The sequence below is a fragment of the Eretmochelys imbricata genome, chromosome 5, assembly GCF_965152235.1.
Source record: "Eretmochelys imbricata isolate rEreImb1 chromosome 5, rEreImb1.hap1, whole genome shotgun sequence".
Classification (NCBI taxonomy): Eukaryota; Metazoa; Chordata; order Testudines; family Cheloniidae; genus Eretmochelys; species Eretmochelys imbricata.
In genome coordinates, this window is record NC_135576.1 from 57,804,741 (window position 1) to 57,828,438 (window position 23,698).

The 23,698-nt window shown below is 42.7% G+C and overlaps 1 protein-coding gene and 1 long non-coding RNA gene across 2 annotated transcripts; one reads left to right on the plus strand and one right to left on the minus strand.

Moving 5' to 3' along the window:
* Window positions 1–727: 727 nt before the first annotated feature.
* LYSMD3 (LysM domain containing 3) lies at window positions 728–8,057 on the minus strand. The gene is made up of 3 exons (XM_077817181.1): window positions 7,974–8,057; window positions 7,422–7,692; window positions 728–5,114 (listed from the first exon to the last, which is right to left on the minus strand). The coding sequence occupies exons 1-3, from the start codon at window positions 7,997–7,999 to the stop codon at window positions 4,449–4,451; spliced, it is 963 nt and encodes a 320-aa protein (XP_077673307.1). The 5' UTR covers window positions 8,000–8,057; the 3' UTR covers window positions 728–4,448.
* A 151-nt stretch (window positions 8,058–8,208) lies between these two features.
* LOC144265042 (uncharacterized) lies at window positions 8,209–19,939 on the plus strand. The gene is made up of 4 exons (XR_013346158.1): window positions 8,209–8,798; window positions 15,659–15,792; window positions 16,337–16,629; window positions 17,926–19,939. It is a non-coding gene; the product is annotated as an uncharacterized LOC144265042 (long non-coding RNA).
* The last annotated feature ends 3,759 nt before the right edge of the window (window positions 19,940–23,698 follow it).

Consider the following 23,698-nt stretch of genomic DNA (forward strand, 5'->3'; position numbering starts at 1 on the left):
TGAGAAAACTTCTGACTCTGGAGAACAATTTTACAAAGTAAAATGGGATTTCAGCTGCAAATTCCTAGGACAGTGGCAGGCGAACGTAGTATAGTATACCATTGGAAAGGTAGTTTTGCCAGCCTGTGAAAATGTTGGCATCTGAAAATTAGCTTCACTAATAACTGGGTTACTTTTCTTGGGCTTATTTTTTATAACTGCGTCACTCACCTCATGAAGCTAATGGTTTTTAGAACATCCAAACTAGGTCAAGGGTAGTCATTTATCTGAAATTGAGAGTCTACTCATAGGGCAGTGATTCTTAAACTTTTGTACTGGTGACCCCTTTCCAATAGCAAGCCTCTGAGTGCAACCCCCCTTATATTTAAAAAGGGTTTTTAATTTATATTTAACACCATTATAAATGCTGGATGAAAAGCTGGGTTTGGGGTGGAGGCTGACACCTCGCAACCCACTATGTAATAACCTTGAGACACTCAGAGGGGTCTCGACCCCCAATTTGAGAAACCCTGCAATAGGAGGTGAATAACCATACTGTAATGTCATAATACATATTAGATGTAAATATTCTACTGAGCTCTACACAATATATAAACAGAGATATTCACCAGCCTAAGGAGTTTAGTTTGAGGTTGTACATAGGCTAACCAATATCAGCCTGAGAGACAAGTGTGCAACTTCCTCAGGAAAGTAGATGCAGGGACAAGAACATACTGTCAAGTTCACGTTTCGCTGCAGACAAAAATATTTTATTAGAATGCTCAGAGCTCTCCCAAAACTATGAAGCAAGTAAAAGGAACAAAAGGTTTAATAAGAGGCTTACATCTTCAGCACTGCATTATTTCACATCTAATTACATTTTGTCCTGTATAAAATACTTTGTTATACAAAGACCATTTGTGGTAGTGTACTCCAAAATATATCAGATTTAAATAAAGCATTTACATATGTGCCAAAGTGCAATATGCACTTAGATTAAAAATTGACTTCCTGAGCAAACAATGTTTTGTATTTAATCTAAAGCATGATTTTTCACTTGAATTCACTGTGTAATAATTTTTTTCCCCAATTCCAACTTCCCTGTTAAAACAGCTTTGACAGGAGTCTGGCTTTACCACTTCACTTCTAACTATTAAGTGTGAATCTATATCACAAAGAGCAACCAGATAGTTATTCACTGCTACAGTTGATACTGCAGTATCTGCCATAGTAGTTTGGAAAACATAGTACAATTGCAACAGAACACCACCACCCACAGAGAAGCAAACTGAAATTAATGCAGGCAACTCCCTTTAATACTAACAGAAGTCCCATATTCAAGGGAAACCTGTGTCAAACTCTGATAAAATTAACTTTCTGGTCTTAAAAATGCTGTTATATAAGCCAACTGAATGTTGCTCAAAACAAGAAGTTTTTTCTTAAGTATTTTTTCAAAACCAACTTTAAAAGGTAAGGTTTATACCTCTGCTGCAGCACGCATTTTTTTTTTTTTTTTATAAAAGGAAGAACTCATTGACAATAAGCCACAAGTCTTCTCAGACCTTAACTCAAACTTGTGGGTTGTTTTATTTTATATGAGATGTAAATAAACAAAGGCTCTCAGTATACAATGCCACAGAGCAACATAAGTAGCAACGTCTCTTTACTTGTATTTTAACAGTATAGAAGAACCCTTTCTGATTCTAATTCAAGGTATGACCAAATCTGACCCTTATAATTTATTACCAAAATTTTAATAATTTAGTATTTTCTTTTGGCTGCTCATGTGTGTATGCAATGAGTCACACTTACAGAAAATAACTAGTATACAATGTATCTTTTGAAAATCCCAAACAAGCTGGTTTCATGTTGTTCAGCTTGTTAATAATTCTTCTGGGCCTTTTATTGTGATGAAAGGACCAATCTCTGACACTATAAAGAATTAACATTTTGTAGTTCCAAAACTAATCATTGACACAGTAGACAAGAGGCTAGTTAAGGCAAGCAAAAAGAGCAAGCCTAAGTTTGTTCAGAGCACAGAATTGTATTCTATGCTTAAAGAGTTCCAGATCCTACATAGATATGATTTCTATTAAGGTACCTTAAAAGTAATGTTGAAATCCTAGATTAAAGCAATCTCAACTGTTTCTAAACTACAACTAGCTGTTTAATGTTTTGACCATAGAAGCAAAGCTGCTATTATGTTTGTAACAAGAGTTTTTGTAACTATTTCTAAAACAAATATTAAATAATTTCTACTTGTATAGCTAGTTTGGTCCTCTCTGGAAGAAATTTTGCATGATCAAATTCTTCTGAGAGCTGCCACTTTAACAATTCAAAATAGACCCAAAATAAAAATTCACTGGATCAAAGTGTACTTCCACCTACCATCAAATTTTAGACCACTTGAGCCTTAAAATGCAATTTTTGTTTTCTCAAGTTTTATAATTTCTAAATAAAAATAGTCAGTGAACCATGTTTGCCTCATTTAACAAGAGGCTCTATTTGCCCTCCTTAAAATCTGTAAGACATCAGGTTCCTCAAACATGAGAAAAAGTGTTTGTAAGTACTGCATCTCTTAAAAATATGTCCATTTCTCAGAATCACTTATTTATACTGTACACTTGGTCAAGATGCTGTTTAAATACAAAACATAACATTGAAGGGAAGTATTTTTCACTCAAGTCTCTTTTGCTCCCAAAGTCTATCCATTTATTCATATGGTGAAATAATTATGAGTGGAGGGTAACAGTGAGAACCTTGCTTCAGGGAGCAAATATGATGGGATTTAGTGCCTAAACTTACACTATCTCCATAAAGGAATACCTCTCCTTTCCTCTTTAAAGAAAAATTAGTAAGTTCAAAACTCATTTCCCTCTTCTCTACTGTAACTTTCTTAGGAAAAATTTAGGTGACTGCTAAATGCAGGGTCCAGCCCTCTTCAGGGGAAGAAATTTAAGAGCACAAGAATGGCTGACAAGGATCATGGGTGCAGTAAGGCACTGCCAGTAGCTGCACCCTCACTGCAGGCCAAATTTCTCTGCTAGATGCCACAGGGTTTCCCTCTGAAGTGTTGTGGGAGTGAGTCAGAAAAGATTGGTGCATCTGAAGCCCTCCTACAGACTACCATATTCGTCCACTCAGACACCTGAAACCACCAGCTGTTTCCACTGAGGAAAACCAGTTTTTTGCACTGTAAGATGTAACTAGGAGAGTGACATTTCCTTAATAATACAAAAAGGGTAAGGAGTCATTGAAGGAAATGCCAAACCCCTTGGATTGTTTTGCCATACAAGTAGTTGAACAGAAAACGACATGTTATTTAGCCAATTTCTAGTTCTTCAAATTTAAGCAGCTAATTATTACACAGGACAAAGACTTCTGTCTCAACAACTGGATTGTGTTTAGGCATCAGAGCATAGCCTACTTATACACAAAGTGACCTCAAGCAAGCTTCTGAAGTACATTTAAAAAGAGTGCTTATGAGTCCATTGACTGGAGCGCAGGCAGAAAACGAGACCCAGCCTGAACACTGGGCCTTACTTCAGTAAATTTGCTTATACTCAAAAAGGAGGAATTTAATGAACTGTTTGGTTGTGCACTGATGGTGAAAAGCTCACCACCTTCTATGAAATGTCTTTGCAATCTCACCACTTGATGTCTGTTACGTAAGGCAGTAGTCATAGTGCAAAAAAAAGGTTCAACATAAGCAGTGCTCTATCAGCCTACGAAACTGAATGTAGTACATCTTTCTAGTTAGTCCACAGTAGCTCTCAGCCCAACATATTCATTTTCCTTTCAGGAAGTCTCATGCTGATCTAAGGAAAAAAGTGGTTTGAACTTTATATATGGAAAAGGTTTTATACACAGAATTTACACCAGCCATACACTAAATATGTATTCAGTGGTATATATTATGAAGCGGGAAGTAGATCTCTTCAGTTGACAGCAATACACTGGGATATTAAGATAGCCTCTCTAGCATGTACCATTAAATATATTATAAATAAAGCATGAAACTATATTTATTTTAAATTAAACATGCTGAAGCAGATGCTTTCAGATAGCAAATTATAGTCAATTGTACTCATTTATCTCATGTTTGTCAGAACTGCACCTTAACAGCAATTGTTAATTAAAAACAAACCAAACCAAAACCAGGTTATATTTAAATAGAAAAAAGTGCAAAGCCTTTCAAAAAACACCTGTTTACATACATATTTATACCATGACAATCTCACATTAAACCTGGTAATGTCACCTGTTAACGTGCTTGACAGTTTAAATGACCCACAGAAGGATTATCTCCTATGTAAATGTGGCAGGTTCTCACAACTATTTAAATAAAGGAAGCAAAGCATCCTTGTACTTTAATACTGCCCCAAAAGAAGGAACGTATACATCAGTCATATCTATTCTTTGCACTCCAAATGCATTTTGCATTCTCTGTTTCTCTCTTCGTCTGAAAGTTATGTCATATGTCTATGAACAACAGTCTCCTGGGACTTTCCATTATAATGCTGAAGCTCTTCCTCACTCTCAACATTCATGATGTTGGCTGGATTTATTCCATTTTCAATTTGCTTTTGTTGTGATGGTGCTGTGACTAGTGAGTGGGCAGATTCCATTGTAGAATGGTGACTAACATCCACTTTCACTAAAACCTCATAATATAAGAGATAAAAAACTGGAGTTATTATACCAATCACCAACATTATCACCACTGCTGTCCACCATCCTATGCCCCAGTCTGCTCCATAATAGGGATCTTTCCGTTTTTTGGTTTTAGCATCAGGTTCAAAGCATATCTGCTGTGCAGATAAGGCAGAAACAACTTCATTAAGATTCTCTCTCTTTGTATCGTTACACTTTACTATTTGTTCTATATCGCGATCCACTTCTTTCAAGAAGTTGCCAACAGTCTCATTACAGGAAAATGAATCAGAAGTTGGTGATGTTTCTTGGAATTCTGGGGAAAACTGAGTAGAAGATAAGGATCTTGAAACTTGCTTGCCTTTTGGAGAGCAATGAGTTTCAGTCAATAAACTGAACTTCTTTACTGGAATTTTGATAGATCTCAGTGCAAAAAAATCCTGGTCAGTGATAAGATTATTAATCCTCTTGATGTCTGCAACCTGAAGAACAATAAATAAATAAAGCAATGTAGTTTAAACATGAACAGGTTTAATAAACCTGAAGAAGAGTTCTAGCCACCCTCAGTGACAGTGTACACCCCCTAAAAGGGGAAATTCCACATTATAAATGGAACCCAATCAAAAATATTTTGATGCAAGACAGGGAATCAAAGTTCCAAATACAAACAAAATTTTTGAAACAGACAAGAACTGAAGTATAGACTGGAAGGCGGGAACTGTATTCTAATGCAAATAATCACTTTGACTCCCTCTGAACTTGGGGAAAAAAAGTCACTCAGCCTGTATCTCATTAACTATTTATAAAAATGGAAATAATACTCCTCCCTCCCTTTCAAAGAAATGATGACCATTAGTTTATGAAGTGTTTTGCAAACAGACATACTATTACTGTAAAATGTGGTTTGGTTATTCTAGAACATCTAGGTAGATAGAAGTTCTCCTACTTTACAAAATCACCCTAATTCATCTAGTATAGTTCTTTCTTCTCTGCCTCTGTATTGCCAAGTGCAGCAATAGGCATAATTCAGGGCATTGTCTTCCTATGCCCCCTCTCTCTTTGAGAAAGGGCAGGGTTTCCTACAGATTTAAGAGCTCCGCTTATTAACTCTCACAAAAAATAGTCCAAGACAGCTACAAAAAAGTAAGCTTGTGAAGGGAGGGAGAGGAAATAAAATGGTTAAAGGGGTAGTTAAAAAAAATAGATTTCAGTTAAAACAAGTGTTCAGATACTTAACTTTTTTAAACTTTTCATCTTACAAGATGAAAGTTCCTCAGATTTGGTCTCTGCAGACAGGCTCTCTTCCCTCCCCACCAATCCCACACCCCCGAGAACAGGAGCAAAACATTTGAGAACAAATAAATAAGGCTTCTGTTTCACTCACCAAGTTTTTTTATAATTGCTTTACAGTCAAAATGGCTAGAGAGTTGAATGTTTACATTTTGCATGAAAAAAAGCCATATAAGAACACCCCTGAGCATTCTCTAGAAAATTGTTTTTTATTGACCAAGTTACGAGCTTTTGAAAGCTGCATGAGCAAATGTAGCTCAGATTTTGTGCAAGTTTCTCACTACTCTGGTCAAGAAGGCTATACTACCACACATGTACAGCTACTTTAACTACAAAGTGAGAAATGTACTGAAGGTTCACCTTAGCTGAGGCAAGAGCTCTGCAGAAGCCCTTGGCTCAATACTAGTAGATTACGCAAGAGTGCCAAGAAGCTAAACACTACTCATGCAAGTTAAAATCCTAAAACTGGAGATGTTGCAAAGTTGGCAGCACCCTAAGGCGCATGTAAGAAGAGTGTTCTCCTGGCCCTCCTAAGGTGCATAGGGAGGGAGGTTAGCGATGTCTGGCCAAACAGCTCCTAGTGAGGTTATTTACATGTGCTAATACCCATTATGGCTAGTCTTCAGAATTTCAGAGTCCTGGAGAGCAAAGTTACTTATTTTCTCTTTATTTTTCTTTCTAAAAAATTAAAGTACCATACGAAAACTTTTAGCGAGCACTGCTGTTATACTGTCAGGCATCCAAATCAAGAAACATCTCCATGCAGGCTGTTCTATTACAAGTCTGCCCACTTGTGGCTATGCACTGTCGCACAGACTTAAGATGCAGCCGCACATTGTCTCTCAGACACACCACACTTTTTCCCAAAATGCATAACATCCGGGAAATGCTTTCAAGAATAAAATCTGTAAAATGTGGTATGAAGATTTGGAATGAAAATGTGACGACAATACACGCCTTACAACATTAAGTCCTTTTGTTGTAGTCTTATGTGCTGTTGAAGAGTTATCATATATTAACCCAGAGGGAGCTACAGTTCAGAGATGTGCAGTGTCAGCATATTTTACACACGGTAAAGTTTTTAATCATTCTAGGTTCTATTTGGATGAAAAGTGCTACTGTACATACATTCAAGATTATAGCCAAGCCAATAGTTTAAAACATTAAAGCCTTTTTTCGTAAGGCATATACTAATATTTTGTAGCATTTCTTTAGTCATTCACTCCGAGTACCTTTTCCAGGTCCAAAGAGGAGCTCTGTATGGCTCAAAAGCTTGTCTCTCTCACCAACAGAAGTTGTCCGATAAAGATATTACCTCGCCCACCTTGTCAGCCTTAGCTTGGGTATTTCTTGCTTTCGGGGGGCTTAAATACTCATCCATCTTAGCATTCCTGTTGTGTAGTTTCTATAGGGAACACTCTACACGTCCCGCTGGGCCTGAGCGGCTCGTGGGCAAAATGACAAACCGCGTTGGGAACCGCTCTGTACACGAGACTTACCGAGCAACAATATTGCAGCGCTATCGCGTTTAACGTCTCGCCTTCCTGGATGTCCTTCGTTAGTAGCACAATATCATCCAGACGGTCTCGCGAGGTGCTTCGTCGCACCTTCTCCCTCCCTCTTGGGCGCAGCTCGGACACCTCCCCGTCCTCCTCCTGCGCCTCGCCGTCCGCCTGGAGGCCGTTTCCAAACGGGTAGGCGCGGCTGCCGCCCGCGGCGGGCAGGGCTCCGGCCGGGGGCTGGCTCCTCCCGGCCATTCTCTCGGGACGCCTCTAACGACAACAGAGAAACACCTGCCACCCGGGGCAAAGCCTTCAACCGCGCCCAGCGCCCCTCGCCCACCCGCTGCGCTGTTTCCCGGCGCCCAATCAGCAGCAGAGGCCTGCGCACGGCGCTGCACATGTGGCGTTACACTGGGGACGGGCGGAGGCTCTGCCGAGGCGAGCTGGTACCTGGTCCCCCCACCGCCGCCGATGCCAGGGGTCGCGGGGGCTCAGGGCGGCCGTGCCGGTCCCTCTCCGCGGGGAGAAGCAGGGCGAGGCAGCACCTACCTGCCGCTCCCCCAGGAACTCTTCATGGCAATGGCGGCGGGCGACCGCCGCTCACCGGTTCCTTCCGCGCGGGGCGGCCTGTGGCAGCCGCCACGTCCGCAAAGCGACCCCGCCCCCGGCCCCGCCCCCGCGCGCGCTTAAAGAAGCCTTCCGCGCATGCGCATTGAGTAAGGGACGCTGTAGAACTGGGGTGGACTGTTCCCTGGGCCGCGGGACCTGTTCGCTGCGGCCCGCCCCCTATAGACACGGTGCGAGGGCCGTACACCGAGCGCAGCCGCCACCGGGGCCAGGGCTATGGAACAGGCGTGTCCCCGGGGGCCGACCCGGCCGAGGGGGTGGGGTGCCTGGGTTCCCCGAGCCAAGCGCTGGGGCAGGGCGCCTGGCAGCGGTGCCCGCTCCGAGCGTCTAAAGATCACGAGACTGGCCCCAGGATCCCGGGGGTTTGCAAGGGACACCAGTCGGGGTGGGTGATTTTGGCCCCAAAGCAGACACGCTGCTTGGACCCGAGATCAAACTGCAGAGTTGTGCCCACGCTATAAAATGCTGCTGGGTGGGGCGGAGTCCCCAGCCTGAACCCGGCCCTGAACAATTCGAATGAGTTAACCTGGTGCCCCAGGTCTGCCCAGCCGGGAATTGTACAACGCCGGCCAGTGACGCGTTTGGCCCTCACTGCTCTCCGACTCCTTCTGCAGTTCTAGTGCTTCTCCACATCCCCTTCCGGGTCTGAAATGGGAGGCAGATCCTGGGGCTCTTCTCCCCTTTCCCAGACCTGGATTGCAGGGGTGAAGATAGAGGGCATCGAGCCGACCAACCAGTTTATTACAGGTGAGAAAAGGGGAATAAAACCTCCCTGAGCTGTTGGATATATTTCAGGTTTCAGAGTAGCAGCTATGTTAGTCTGTATCTGCAAAAAGAACAGGAGCACTTGTAGCACCTTAGAGACTAACAAATTTATTTGAGCATAAACTTCTGTGAGCTACAGCCCACTTCATTGGATGCATGCACTGGAAAATACAGTGGAGAGATTTATATACACAGAGAACATGAAACAATGGATGTTACCACACACACTGTAACAAGAGTGATCAGGTAAGGTGAGCTATTACCAGCAGGAGAGCGGGGGGAGGACCTTGTGTAGTGATAATCAAGGTGGGCGATTTCCAGCAGTTGACAAGAACGTGCAAGGCACATGATGGCATATATCATATGTGTAGATGTGAACGAGTCTCTGATAGTGTGGCTGCTGTGATTAGGCCCTATGATGGTGTCCTCTGAATAGATATATGTACACAGTTGGCAACGGACTTTGTTGCAAGGATAGGTTCCTGGGTTAGTGGTTCTGTTGTGTGGTGTGTGGTTGCTGGTGAGTATTTGCTTCAGGTTGGGGGGCTGTCTGCAAGCAAGGATTGGCCTGTCTCCCAAGATCTGTGAGAGTGATGGATCGTCCTTCAGGATAGGTTGTAGAGGTTTTAGTTGGGGGCTGAAGGTGATGGCTAGTGGCGTTCTGTTATTTTCTTTGTTGGGCCTGTCCTGTAGTAGGTAACTTCTGGAGCTACACTATCAGAGGCTCGTTCACCTGCACATCTACCAATGTGATATATGCCATCATGTGCCAGCAATGCCCCTCTGCCATGTACATTGGTCAAACTGGACAGTCGCTACGTAAAAGAATAAATGGACACAAATCAGACATCAAGAATTATAACATTCAAAAACCAGTTGGAGAACACATCAATGTCTTTGGTCACTTGATTACAGACCAATCTGTAATTACAGACCAAATCTGGCAATTCTTCAAGAAAAAAACTTCAAAAACAGACTCCAATGAGAGACTGCTGAATTGGAATTAATTTGCAAACTGGATACAATTAACTTAGGCTTGAATAGAGACTGCGAGTGGATGGGTCATTACACAAAGTAAAACTATTTCCCTGCATTTCTTTCCCCCCCACCCCTACTGTTCCTCACACGTTCTTGTCAACTGCTGGAAATGGCCCACCTTGATTATCACTACAAAAGGCTCCCCCACCCCCCGCTCTCCTGCTGGTAATAGCTCACCTTTCCTGATCACTCTTGTTACAGTGTGTATGGTAACACCCATTGTTTCATGTTCTCTGTGTATATAAATCTCCCCACTGTATTTTCCACTGTATGCATCCGATGAAGTGAGCTGTAGCTCATGAAAGCTTATGCTCAAATAAATTTGTTAGGAAATATTTCAGCTCCCTCTTCCTCTCTTGTAAAAATGATGTCCGCTGCTCCCTTTGCCCTCTTGCTTACCCAAAAACTCATCTGCAGTATAAATCTTTCTGCTTTTAGTAAAAAATTCCATCGAGAGAAACAGTTACGAGTTTCTACCCAATTTTTTTTAGAGAGAGACAGCTCTGCCCAGGTCTTGCATTAGCTCTGGTTGCATTAGCTCTGCTTTTTCCTAGGAAGCAGAAAAGTGGGGAAGGCTAGACTGACCACGTTCCCAAATGACACCAAGGTAGGAGCTTCTGGTCTAGATCACTGAAGTGCCTTCAGCAGGGGCCAAAATTGTGGTGTTCAAATCACAACGGTTGGCAAGATTGGGGTTGGGCCAGACAGTGGAGGTACACGTTAAACCAATCGAATGTTGCCAACCACAAGTGTTCAAAAATTCTGAAGAAAGAATCATGAGATTTTAAAAAATAACACATTTTGGATAACAACAAAATAACTTTTGATTTGTCTTCTCATTTTGAGCCTTTAAGCCTAAGGTTCACATTTTCAAGCTTTTCTTTGTGACAAAGTCAGGAGGGCTAGAAATTTCCAAAGAAAGGTGAAATTCTTAAGTAGTCACATGACTTCAGGTGCAGGTTTTTAAGAAAAACATTTGAGTCTCATGATACAATTGCAAGAGTTGGCAACATGTGATCAGTGTTTTGAGTTTCAGAGTAACAGCCACGTTAGTCTGTATTCGCAAAAAGAAAAGGAGTACTTGTGGCACCTTAGAGACTAATAAACAAATAAATTGGTTAGTCTCTAAGGTGCCACAAGTACTCCTTTTCTTTTAGTGTTTTGAGTGTAACATAGGAGGTTAGACCCAGCTCAACAAGTGGCTTTGTCAGCGTTAGTCTGATGATACACAAAACAAAAATAATGTATTGCCTGTTACTATTCTTTCCTTGAACATGTCCACAAATTAGAGTTGCTGGCTTTTTGGAATTTGCCTTGCAGAATAAACTTCAATGCATAATACCATTGTGACACAACGTCATGACTGTTTGCTAGAGTTTTTAGAGAGAGCTGACGGTCCCAGTTATGGGTGGGAAAGGAGGTTTTGTAGGTGGCTGTTAGCAGAGTTCCTGTTAAAATGGTCATTCTAATTATTTTATTAGAACACTAATGATGTATTAGGTCATCTAGAACCTGGTATAGTGTCTTAATTTAAATATAAATAAAATACATTGCAATGTGGTAATATTGTAAAATAAGGTTGTGATGCAGTGTGAAATTTAAATCACAACAATGTAATGATGCTTTGACAATAGATTTTTCCTGGAAGCATTGCTTGAAGGATGTGAAATTGCCTCAGGAAAGTGGGGATGGCTCACACAAAATTCTGGATACTCTATAGTAATCATAATCCATTTAGAAACTCTTAAGGGAAATGATGCCAATGAGAAAATCAGAAGTTGCAAGCATCAAAGGAGATTTTCTATCCAGAGCAATTAAGGTGCAGTACCAAGGAAGAGAGACATCGTGTAAAAGAACATAAACATAATGGGCTGTATTCTCAGGTGCACTGAAGAAGTATATGATAGGAGTTAAATATGTGTTGGGCCCAAGGAAGGACACAGGCCGTGCAGGAGTGATTCTGCACCATTTTAAAGGAAGCATAGTGGCACGCTACAGAGCTCATCTGCTAGCAGTGTTAATGGAAAATTGTGCATGTCCAGTACAAAATTGGGAGTGATCAAAATAAGCTAATTTATGGGCATCTTCATCTCAGCATTAGGTGTAACATAGCTCTAGCTACCCAGAGCCATCTTTAAACTACTATAAGCCCTTGTGCAACCAGGGGAATTTCTTAAATGAACTTAGGGAGCCTAACAATGTTATGTTTCCCCATAGTCCTTTTTCTTCCTTGCAAAGTGTATTTGGTAGCATCTTCCCAATACTTAGCCAAATCATTAGATTAGTTGTTTTAAGAGCTATTTCTTGTTATGGACCAGATCTCTAACTGGTGTAAGCTATCATAGCTCCGTTGAAGTCCTTCTGTGTATAAGTAGCTTTCATGCACCAGTTTCAATTGCTAGTCAGTTACCTAAATGAACTTGTATCTGCCCCAATATGCTTTTCTGTAATACAAGCAACAGCAAATGGTGGGAAGATTAAATCTTCCTCCAACTACATTAATAGAGCATGTAGGAAGTTTTATGCAAGCTGACAATATTGGGTTAATTATCTACAAACCAAGATTTTCTTATGGTATCTCCAGATGACAGAAAATAGTAGTAACAAAGGAGTGGGAATTTCAGCTATTAAGAAGTGTCACTGGACTCTTGGCAAGGAATGTCTGAAACACCGACTCGTCTTTAAAAAGGAAGCTTTGAGCAATAGAAATGAAACAACTGTCATTGTCGGTAGCTGGGAAACTGGCAATTCAGACTCCATTCATGTTGCTGAAAGATTGTTTTATAAGATTGGTCAGAGTAGTGGGTGGACCTTGAGAGGACACACTTCATACTCAGTAACCCTACAGCTGAGTTTGATGATTATTCCAACATAAACTACTGATGGCATATTTTGTGTTGAAAATGGCACATTTTTCTTTAGTCTTTGGGTGGTGGGGTACAAGGAAGGTCAGGGCAGGGAATTCCACCATTTCTTTTATCTAGCGGTGCACCATCAGGCCGAAAAAGAACTGCCGAAGCAGCACTTTCCCTCGGAAAAAAAAAAGTATTGGAGTTTGCTTTGACCCCACTACACCCCTGTCTGTAACCATTTGTAACTAGTGACATTTTCCCATCAATATACAAAAGGATATATTCCCAACTTGTTGAGCAGGATGGTAGCTGCACAGCTACTATGAATGCTAATGGGAAAACCGTCTTTCTCCATCCCTCTGTAAGTTACTTTGCATATCCTAATAGCACATACTCAACGAGCAACAAGGTCAGTGTTAATCACTACATGGCATTCCAAGTGCAACTGCAACAGGCTCTCCACCCTTTCCTTTGGACATGTTGTGTCCAACGTTGCTTGAACGGAGAAGAAGCAAGGAAATATAGTCCCACTGGGAACAATAGAAGTATTTTAAGAAAGGATTTAAAAAGGAAAGGAGGTAAGGAATTGAGATGGGGGAAAGCTGATACCTTTTCTGAGTCATCCTCAGTAAAAAGAAAAGGAGTACTTGTGGCACCTTAGAGACTAACCAATTTATTTGAGCATAAGCTTTCGTGAGCTACAGCTCACTTCATCCGATGAAGTGAGCTGTAGCTCACGAAAGCTTATGCTCAAATAAATTGGTTAGTCTCTAAGGTGCCACAAGTATTCCTTTTCTTTTTGCGAATACAGACTAACATGGCTGTTACTCTGAAACCTCAGTAAATAATCACGTTTTGTCTTTCTGACAATACATGCATGTTACTTTCCCCTACTATATTGTAAATTACTAGCATTTTATAGTTAAAGACATAGGCCAAGATTTCAAATTTGGTGCTTAAAGTTAGGCATCTAAATACATATTATAATCCCCTGAATGAAGGGGCATGTTAGAATACGGGTAATTAAGAGATTCACTCAGATATGTACACCCAGAGGCAATCTTACAGTGGTGCATCTCCCTCTGCTCCACACTTGGGATTACCATTTAAGGGAAAAAAGAAAAGGAGGTAATAGCTGGTAATAGCTCATCTTAAGTGATCACTCTCCTTACAGCGTGTATGATAACACCCATTTTTTCATGTTCTGTATGTATATAAATCTCCTCACTGTATTTTCCACTGAATGCATCCGATGAAGTGAGCTGTGTAGCTCATGAAAGCTTATGCTCAAATAAATTGATTAGTCTCTAAGGTGCCACAAGTACTCCTTTTCTTTCTGCGAATACAGACTAACACGGCTGCTACTCTGAAACCTGTCATTTAAGGGAGTTAGAGGAAGCAGATGCAACAATGTGAAGTCCCTGGTAGGAGAGCTCCAGTGGAACCAAGCTGTCCAGCCAATGTCTTCTTACAGGACTTAAAGGGAGGAAGGCTGCAAAAACATAATACAGCTTGGGTCTGTAATACATTTCTGGGGGAGTCAGTGTGGCATAAGACAAGTCTTTCCTCTATTTTCCATTTCTTCCTGGGCTTGCTCAGCACATGCTCTTCCACCAGATCCCCAGACCTAAAGAGAGCCTTTGGCAGGATCTCAGGGAAGTGGGAAACACTGCCATACAGCTAGCTACCTCACCACCTCCCCCTTTTCTACATGGGAAGTGAAGATTTTTATACAGAAGGGAATTATTGGGTCCTAAGATGTTCCAGGGCTCCCCCTGCTGGCAGATTGCTGTGAGGGGACTCAACATCCCTGTGGTAGCATTTATAACAGGACAGCCTGCACAAGCCCACCTGCATCTGAAGGTCCTTCCCCCAGCCTTGTGGGAGGGACCACTGGACCTGGGAACCAACTGAATACGTGGGACAACTAATAAATAACAGGGTTAGGAGTGAAGGTCACAGGTTCAAGACTGGGGATACCGAGCAGAGAACCCTGGAGAGTGCCCACTGCTCCTCAAAGCTGTCTAGGGAGCCAGCAGATGCCACCCAGAGGAACTCTGCCTGATGTGTGAGACCAGGGAGGAGAGGAAATAGGCCCCACTGTTGCAGAGCACCTGCCTTATTGGAAATCCAGCCTTGTGGGTGGGACCACTGGACCCAGGAACAACTAAGGAATAACAGAGTCAGTAGTGAAGGTCACAGGTTCAAAACTAGGGATGCAGAGGGGGACACCGAGTAGAGAACCCCGGAGAGCGCCCACTGCTCCTCAAAGTTGTCTAAGGAGCCAGCGGACGCTGCCCAGAGGGACTCTGCCCATATGCGTGAGACCAGGGAGGAATGGAAAAAGGCCCCACAGTCACAGAGCACCTGCCCTGTTACAGGACCGGGAGATCTTGGGCTAGTCTGCCCTATTTAATTAGCACCACCTTTGTGATAATTAGCTGCTTCCCAGCCTGAGGGGTGGATGGAATGAATGGGGTCAAGTGTTAGCCTGATGAACATCTGGGCTGTATTAAAAGGACTGAGTCTGAGAGAAGGGAAGAGGAACAACAGTAAGCTGGTTAGGTGCTATGGGAGGCGCCAGAGATAGTATTTGCAAGAAACAGGGAGGTCCCCGAAGGAAGCTTCTGGGAAGGAAGGCAGTCAGACCTTGCTAATAAAGGGTTGTCAGGGAGAAAGCCCTAGGAGGCAGTGCTCAGCTAGAAGAGCAAAGAAGAACTATGAAGAGAACAGGAGTAGGGGCAAAGAGCAGGGAACTTCAGTGAGTCGTAGACTGTGAGAGGGGCTCTTGGGAAGGCAGCCTGGAAGTCAATGCTCTGTAACAGAGCGGGGAAGGAATTAAAGATAGCCCAGAAGGGGCTGAGAACCAATCCCAGAGGACAAGCTGATGTAGCTCACAAGGGGCAGAATAACTGTTTAGATGTTCTCTTTGGACTTTTGTTACACTGAAAGGGGACTAAATTTGGAAGGTGACCTGACTGGAGGACTGGGACCTGGAAGCTGCGGTAAAATCAGCATGGCAAATAGCAGTCCTGATTATAAGAACTCCTGCAACACCATGTCCTGGCTTGAGGGGTTCTGTGATGGTGAGTTCTGCCCTATTCCAGGGTGATGCTCTGTATCTCGGGGGAACCCCTTGAACCCCTATATTCATCCTTATAATATGGTTGTGTGGTATGCAATGCAAAGTTTGTCATGTTGGGTATCTTCGGAAGGTTCATGATGCACTGAGCATTGTTGTTATAGTAATGTTATAAGTTGTAATTTCATGTATATAGTTATGAGGCTGAAAATGTGTCCTCATGGCTTAAAACAAGCCCAAGCAAAACTCTCCAGGAGCAGAGGGGCAGTGCACACTTCATCAGGGCATGTATGGGCATGAGGCTGGGCACCTAGCCCAACCTCATAGGAACAAAGGACACTGGCCTAGGCAGCAACAGAGGATCTGTTGGGCTCTCAAGTGAGTCACTCCCCTTCCCTTGGTCGGTTTGGGACTATGATGAGGTAATGCTTACCTGACTCTGAAAGGGGGAGGCAAAGCCAAGAGGGAAGAACGAACATGATAAAAGGGAGAGATGCTTGCCATGCTCTCTCTCTCTCTCTCTCTCTCTCTTCCACCTCCATCTGCAGACACCACCACCAAGCGGCTGAAGCACTGATCAAAGGGGAGAGCCAGGCTGAAGGGCAACCAGCCAGCCTGGGGTGAGAAGCATCTAAGTTTGTAATGGCACGGAAAGTGTTAAGATCAGCTTAGAATGCGCTTTGCTTTTATTTCATTTGACCAAATCTGACTTCTTGTGCTTTGGCGTATAATCACTTAAAATCCGTCTTTTGTAGTTGTTAAATTTGTTTGTTTTATCCTACCTAAAGCAGTGCATTTGTTCTGAAGCGTGTCAGAGACTCCTCTTGGGATAACAAGCCTGGTACGTATCTATTTCTTTGTTAAATTGATGAACTCAAATAAGCTTGCAGCGTCCAGCAGGTATAACTGGACACTGCAAGATGGAGGTTCCTAGGGTTGTGTCTGGGACCAGAGATATTGACTAGTGTCATTCGGTTGCACAATCCAACAGCGGCTGGCCAAAAGTGCTCACTCACGTAGCTGGGAGCAGCTTACATGCTAGAGGCTGTGCTTGAACAGCCTAGGAGTGTGGGTTCTCACAGCAGAGCAGGATAAAACTGGCTCCCAGAGTCAAGTATTGGAGTGACCTAGGAGATCACCGGTCCAGATAACACCAGGGGAACGTCACACAGGGTCCCTAGGCACACTGTTGGGGGTGCAGATTCTCTAGCATCCCATTGTGAGGGCTTAGACCAGGGATGGGTAATAATTTTAGCAGGGGGGCCACTCCACAAATTTTGGTAAATCATCATGGGCCGCACATTTCTATTGTATTAATGGAGCAGGTGCAGGGTCTGGGAGGGAGTTTGGGAGCAGGAGTGAGCACCAGACTGGTGCAGAGTGTTGGGGTGCAGGGGAGGGTGACCAGTGTGGGCGCAGGAAGGGAGTTTGGTGCAGGAGGGGGCTCTGGGCTGGGGCAGGGGATTGGGGTGCAGGGTCTGGGAGGGAGTTTGAGGGGGTTCTGACCTGGGGAGGAGGTTGAGGTGCGGGAGAGGGTGCGAGGTGCAGGCTCTGGCCAGGAGGCGCTTACCACAGGCATCTACCAGCCGGGGGCGCAGCAAGGCTCAGACAGGCTGCCTGCATGCCATGGCCCCACACCGCTCTTGGAAGCGGCTGTGGCCAGCTGCTGCTGGCATGTCTCTATGCTCCCCTTGTGGGGAGAGGGGCAGTGGGTCTCCATGCCTGCAAGCACCACCCCTGCTTCTCCCATTGGCTGGTTTCCAGTCAATGGGAGCTGTGAGGACGGTGCTGGGGGCGGGGGCAGCCCGCGGAGCTGCCTCCCTGCCCCCCCGGTCAGGGGTGTGCAGAGACGTGCCAGCAGCAGCTGGCTACAGCTGCTTCCAGGAGTGGCGAGGGGCCACGGCAGGCAGGCAGCCTGCCTAAGCACGCCCCTGCACCGTGGGACTCTTAGCGGCCCAGACTCAGAAATCGTGAGGGGGCAAAAGAGGCCAGACAGAAATGTTAGACGGGCCAGATGCAGCCCGTGGGCTGTATTTGCCCACCCCTGGTATGGTTTCCACTGCCACTGTGGTGGCTGGGAGCTGTGGGGTCCCTGCCCTCCCATGTGAGGCTGTTGCCCATTGTTGGAACCCTGCAGGGGGACCCTGAGGAGGCTGTCGCCCATCGCTGGAATCCTACCGGTGTCCTGCTGGCTGCCAGCTCCGGTCCCGTGGCCCCAGGGGCTGAAGCAGAAAATGTCACGGAGGTCTCTAGAAGTCATGACTTCCGTGACATAAACATAGTCTTAATTAAACACGCTGATGCTGTACACTGGTGTGCTCAAACTGGGGGTTGGGACCCCTCGGGGTCACGAGGTTATTACATGGTGGGGATTGCAAGCTGTCACTCTCCATCCCAAACCCCACTTTGCATCCAGCATTTATAATGGTGTTAAATATATTTAAAAGGTTTTTTAATTTAAGGGGGGGGGGTCACACTCAGGGGCTAGCTATGAGAAAGGGGTCACCAGTAGAAAATTCTGAGAACCACTGTGCACACTGAAGACTAACACATTACTCTTAATCACATAAGAAGTACAGATTTATACAAAAATAAATTCTACATACATTTATACAAGAATAATTTTTATACAAGCATTCTTTGGGCTTGGGTCAGTGACCTTTGGGCCTATCCCAAGTCCTCCTTTAGCGCTTGGCTTGTGTTCTCCTTAGATCAGTTTGCTTCCTTTGCCTTGGCCTATCTGACTCCTTCCTACCTCCTGTCTGAACTTTCTGTGTCTCACCCTGAGCTCCCTTGCATGGTTCTGTGAGTGAGTTTATATATCCTCCGCTTGGCTTCTTTGTTCTGTGTTTGGTAATTTTCCACTTTCCAAACTCCAGCACCCTGCAAACTGGGTTTTCTGGGCAGGAGCCAATTTTTATTCCAAACTGTTTCCACCTTATGGGTGGTTGCTGAGTTCTAACAACCTACCATTGTTCCCACACTGGCAGAGACATGATGCAGTCTTGCAAGCTCATGGTAGATATCTACAAACAGATGGGAGCCTTCATGATACAACAGTTTTCATAGTAATGTCCTCATATCAGCCTGAATTCATAAACTTCACAGACAGATACTTTGTGATGATTTGGGGATCTGTTATGCTTAGATAATCCTTATGTAGCATCTCTCGGGTGTGTTGTGTGGAATTACAGAGAGGTTGGACTATAAAGTCACTTTCTATTTCTGTCTCACTCTCTCACAGTTGAGCAATTATTGAGCCAGAGAGAACGAGGATGACTCTATAATCCAGTAGTTAGAGGAGGCAGGAGTCCCCGATTCTATCACTTTCATTATTTATCCATAGCAAAACAGCTTCAGGAAACACTGAGGCAGCTCACATCAAAATATCCCATATTAAAGTGGTTAGAGCATCTCTCCTGAGAGGTGGGAGGCCCTGGTTCAAACCCTTTCCTGATAGGAAGAGAGTGTAATTGAACCTGGGTCTTCTATATCCTAGGTGAGTGCTCTGGCTACTGGGCTAACCATTATTAGGTGCTGCTGGTGGCCGGATGTTAAATAGGACCAGACCTGGGAGGCAATGCAGGAACTTTTATGCTGTAAGCTTACTCACTGACTGAGTTTAATGGCTGGCCACCAATATCTGCAACTGGAACAAACTGGCAATGAAGAAAAGGCCTTTGATTGCATTCCAGGGTGGGTAGAACTGCACCAATACAGGGCCTGATCTTCTTGTGCAGTGCAACTAATTAGAGCCAACAGGAGGGCTCTTCTGCCACTCAATCATCTTGCTACTAGCATAGGAGGGAAAAGAGGGCATAGGCAAAGGAAGAGTGACATGCCTAGGATGCCCTTGCATTACATTCATGCCTGACTGCATTTTAAGCCCCTTGTGGTTGGTATCGCATAGAGTAAATTAGAGCAGCTATTTCATTGTTCTGTAAGAAAGGGGAGGGGAACTAGTCAGCACAGTTCAGCAGCAGGATCAGGGAAGAGCAGAGGTGAATTTTAAGCCACCTATTCACACACCCTGATTTGCATCCTGTGCAGTTTTGGCTCACTCCAGGATTTGGTCCAGTCTCCTGATAAATCCAAACATCTTAAATGTTACTGCCTTCACAGCCTGCTGCGTTGATGGTACCTTCAGACAAGGCAATGAGGGCACATTTACAATTTCTGTTAATTGCAAAAAGCAATAGACTTTTACATTAGCATTTTTCTGTCATGATGTTAGTAGTAATCATTTTATTAAATCTCTTGCTTATTCAATTTAATTTGCTTCACAGGTTTTTTTTGGGGGGTGGGGGAAGCAAAATTTACAAAAGAAAAATTCTGTGCTTCAGCCAATTAGAAACTGGAATATTTGCACCAGGTCAGATCTTTTAGGTGTTGGTTACATTTTCTTGCAGAACAAGCTAATTTTATATTTGCATTTATCTTTTGTATCAGTGGCTCTCCATAAATTAATAACAATTTCATTTAGCATAATTGTACTTTAACAAATATATAGCTATACACTCCAAAATCATTGCTCCATTAAAAATGTTTTAAGCATTTTTTAACAAGTTATAAAGTTTCCACTTTATATTTTATATCTAAATAACAGACATGGGATTCCAGTAAACATAATAGCTCCTTTTCATGAATTTTAAAGCAGATTCCTTCTTCCCCCATTCTTATACAACTTTTGTCTTTCTATTCTACTTGGCTTTTATACGGACATCAGAATGCTTCAGAAATCTTTACGTTCTCTTTCACTGAGTATTAGGCATGTTAATGCAAATATATTATGAATAATCACTGCATAAGGAGAAATAGTAATGCATCCCAACTCACATTAGTAAAGTGTCTACAAAGTACTAATATGCCTAGCATGACAAGATGAATCTAATGGGAAGAAACAAGGAATTTATTTTATTAGTTTCCCTCTAACCCTCAAGTAATAAATCTTAGAAGCTTTCAATATTGATTCAATGAAATGAATGGCTGAATCATTCTGGAGGGGCTCTGCCAAGTGGACAAATGCTTCCATGGTTACAGTGTGATATGCAGTGTGGTTACTGAGCTTTGTTGGTTTCCTCCCTCTGCCATTGAAGTAAAATAACAAACCGCAGGGAAGCACCACACATGGTGGGCATAAACTGGAGGCAGCTCTGAAAGATCAAGCTAGCTGGTCTTACACAGATTTTAAACGGTATATTTTCTCCTGATTTATGCAGTAACTATTCTAAATATGTAAAGGAAAGAATATGGAGGCACATGTCACTTTTTGTTGAAGAGAATATTTTGGTCATTTGTGCGAACAATCCCACACCCTGTTTTGATATTCCACAAATATAAAAGGCTGTAAGGGAACACTTTTTGTAATAGAGAAAACTACAAGATTCATCATGTTTTTTCTAGGGAATATTCTTAAGTTTATTTTTATATCAGGCAGTTTTCTTACATCAGGATTGCCTGCAACTCCTCACCAAAAACACCATTAATATATATTTCATTAATAACAAAAGACGTTTATAGAGTATTTTTTTACAGAGGTGTTGTAGGCTGTTTTACAGTAAAAGATGACTAAAGGGTTTGCCTTGGCACCCTGTGTAGTCAGTATTGTTCTTACCCTCATTTCACACTTGCGTGAGTTTCAAGAGCTGCATCAGCTGGTGAAGAATCCAGCCCACAGATCTTACACATTTTAAAAACAAGCTGACAAACAAATGTTTCCTTAGTTTATAAAGCTGCACTAGGGCCAGCATTACAAATAGAGGATGGAATCCTGAACTGCTTAGATGGATTTTAGTCAGGCCAGAACTATAACTGGAACCAAAGTGGACAGTGAGGAGGTGAGCGTATCCACATCCTCTTTTCATGCCATCCAGTCCAGGAGAGAGCATACACCTTACTCCCTTAAGAGGTGGAGCAGCAGGAATGTGCCTGCTACAACCTTGAAAGCTCCAGAAAGTGTTATGCTTCCCTGAAGTACAATGCCTTGTAGATCTCTCACTGGGGATGTGTGTCCTCCGCCCCCGTCCCACATGACCATAACATTGGCTGCTGCCTTAAGGACCCATTTTAACACCAAATATGGACACCATGATTTGGCTCATGAATAGGATTTCAGTTTCACGATGTATAGTTACATTTGGAAGATGAAATCCTGACCCCAATGGCAAAACTCCCATTGACTTCAAGGGAGGAAAAATAAACAAGAAATGAGTAGCAGCTCAGATTTTGGCCTGTAAACTTTAAGGGGAGAAATGAAGAGACTTAAAATATATAATTAACTTGTGTAGAAGATTAGAAACTGTTTAAAACTATTTTTTAGTGCCGCTGAGTGCTTTTTTCCCCCTGAAGGGCAAACAAAATACTTATGGATGACTGAAGGCAAACTACATAAAAGTTTGTATGGGGCTGATAGAGCTGCTTAACACTTTTCTTAATTGGTCTGAAATATCTTCTGAGAAAACAGAAAGTAAAAGTGATGTATGTGGGAGAGAGTATACAAGACTTACACTTACATTATGTAAAGTAAAAAAATTATATTGAAAATAAGATGCTTGGACACAGATTTGAACTGTATAAGAGTTTGCCTTCAGAAGAATACAATTCAGATATAAGTTTTCTGGAAAGCATTCATACTGGATTTGCTACCTAATGTCTGAAGTGCTTTGAGTGTCCCATGTCTGTTACCAAGGCTTACATGAGTTTTTTTCAGTAATTTAGTGGGCATTTTATAAGAAAGCATTCTGAGTTGCCATCTAGTATCTACATTGTCAATGACATACTGCAAATTAAGAGATGGACACATTTGACTGGAAAAAACAAGGCTGCAAGTTTATTTAACAATAACCACACATGAGGGGAAGACAGGGAGTTCTTGCCAAGTTCTCATCTTGCTATTTCTCTGTGTGATCAGGAAAGCCAGTAGGCTCCCACTGTGGTTTGAACAGAGGCCATTAGGCCTCATTATAAGACCAAACCACCTCTGCAGAGATGGTAATCTTATTATGTGCCAATATAATGATACACTGTGCCTCCAACAGCTTCAGCCTGGCAGATGGAACAACTGAATCCAAGTTTTAAACCGAGCTAGTAAAAAAAATGGAAACTAAATTTTGCAAAGAAATAAATATGTAGTTGTTTTTATTTCAAAGTATTAGAAACTGACATTTTTTTCAAGTCTTTTTGTGATTTTTTGTGTGTGTGAAATTTTTGTCAAGTGCATTGTGAGGATTTTTCATTTACCAATCAGCAGAAAATTGTTGATAACCATTTTCATAACATTTCAGTCGTGGTTTTGATAAACTATTATGAAGAGACAACATTTCCCCCAAACGAACAAAACATTTTGACAACGTCAACAACTTTCCATAAGAAATGCCATTTTTGATAAAAGGACATTTCTCTGTTTAACATGTCACATGAAAAGTTTCAACCAGTTCTAGCTATAGACGATGCTACTGCTAGAATGTGACAATCAATAGTAATGCTCATCCTGTAGTCTGAGCTGAGAGGCTAGTATGAGCAGACAAGTGAGGGCTTATGCAGAGAACTAGAGAATGACCACCTATGTTGAAGTTCTCACTTTATTAAGTTCCTCCTACAAGGTGTCCTGGTCCTCTCTGGGAACCAGAGGATTCCATGAGTTTAACTTATTGCCACAGCAACCAGGTAGATATAAAGTTGTACTCTGTAGATATTACTGTTCTCCCTGTGTGTGCCCTGAAATCCTCTCATTTTGGAATGACTACAAAGACAATTAACTCTTTCCTTTGTACTCCTTCAGACATATGTTTCTCCATCAGGAAAGCATCCAGCAAGTAAGACTGTTGAGATGAAAGAGATGCTAACCATTCCCTGGTACAAGATTTGGTCATTTTTGCCCTTTCCCATAGCATGACCTTAACTCAGTTCCA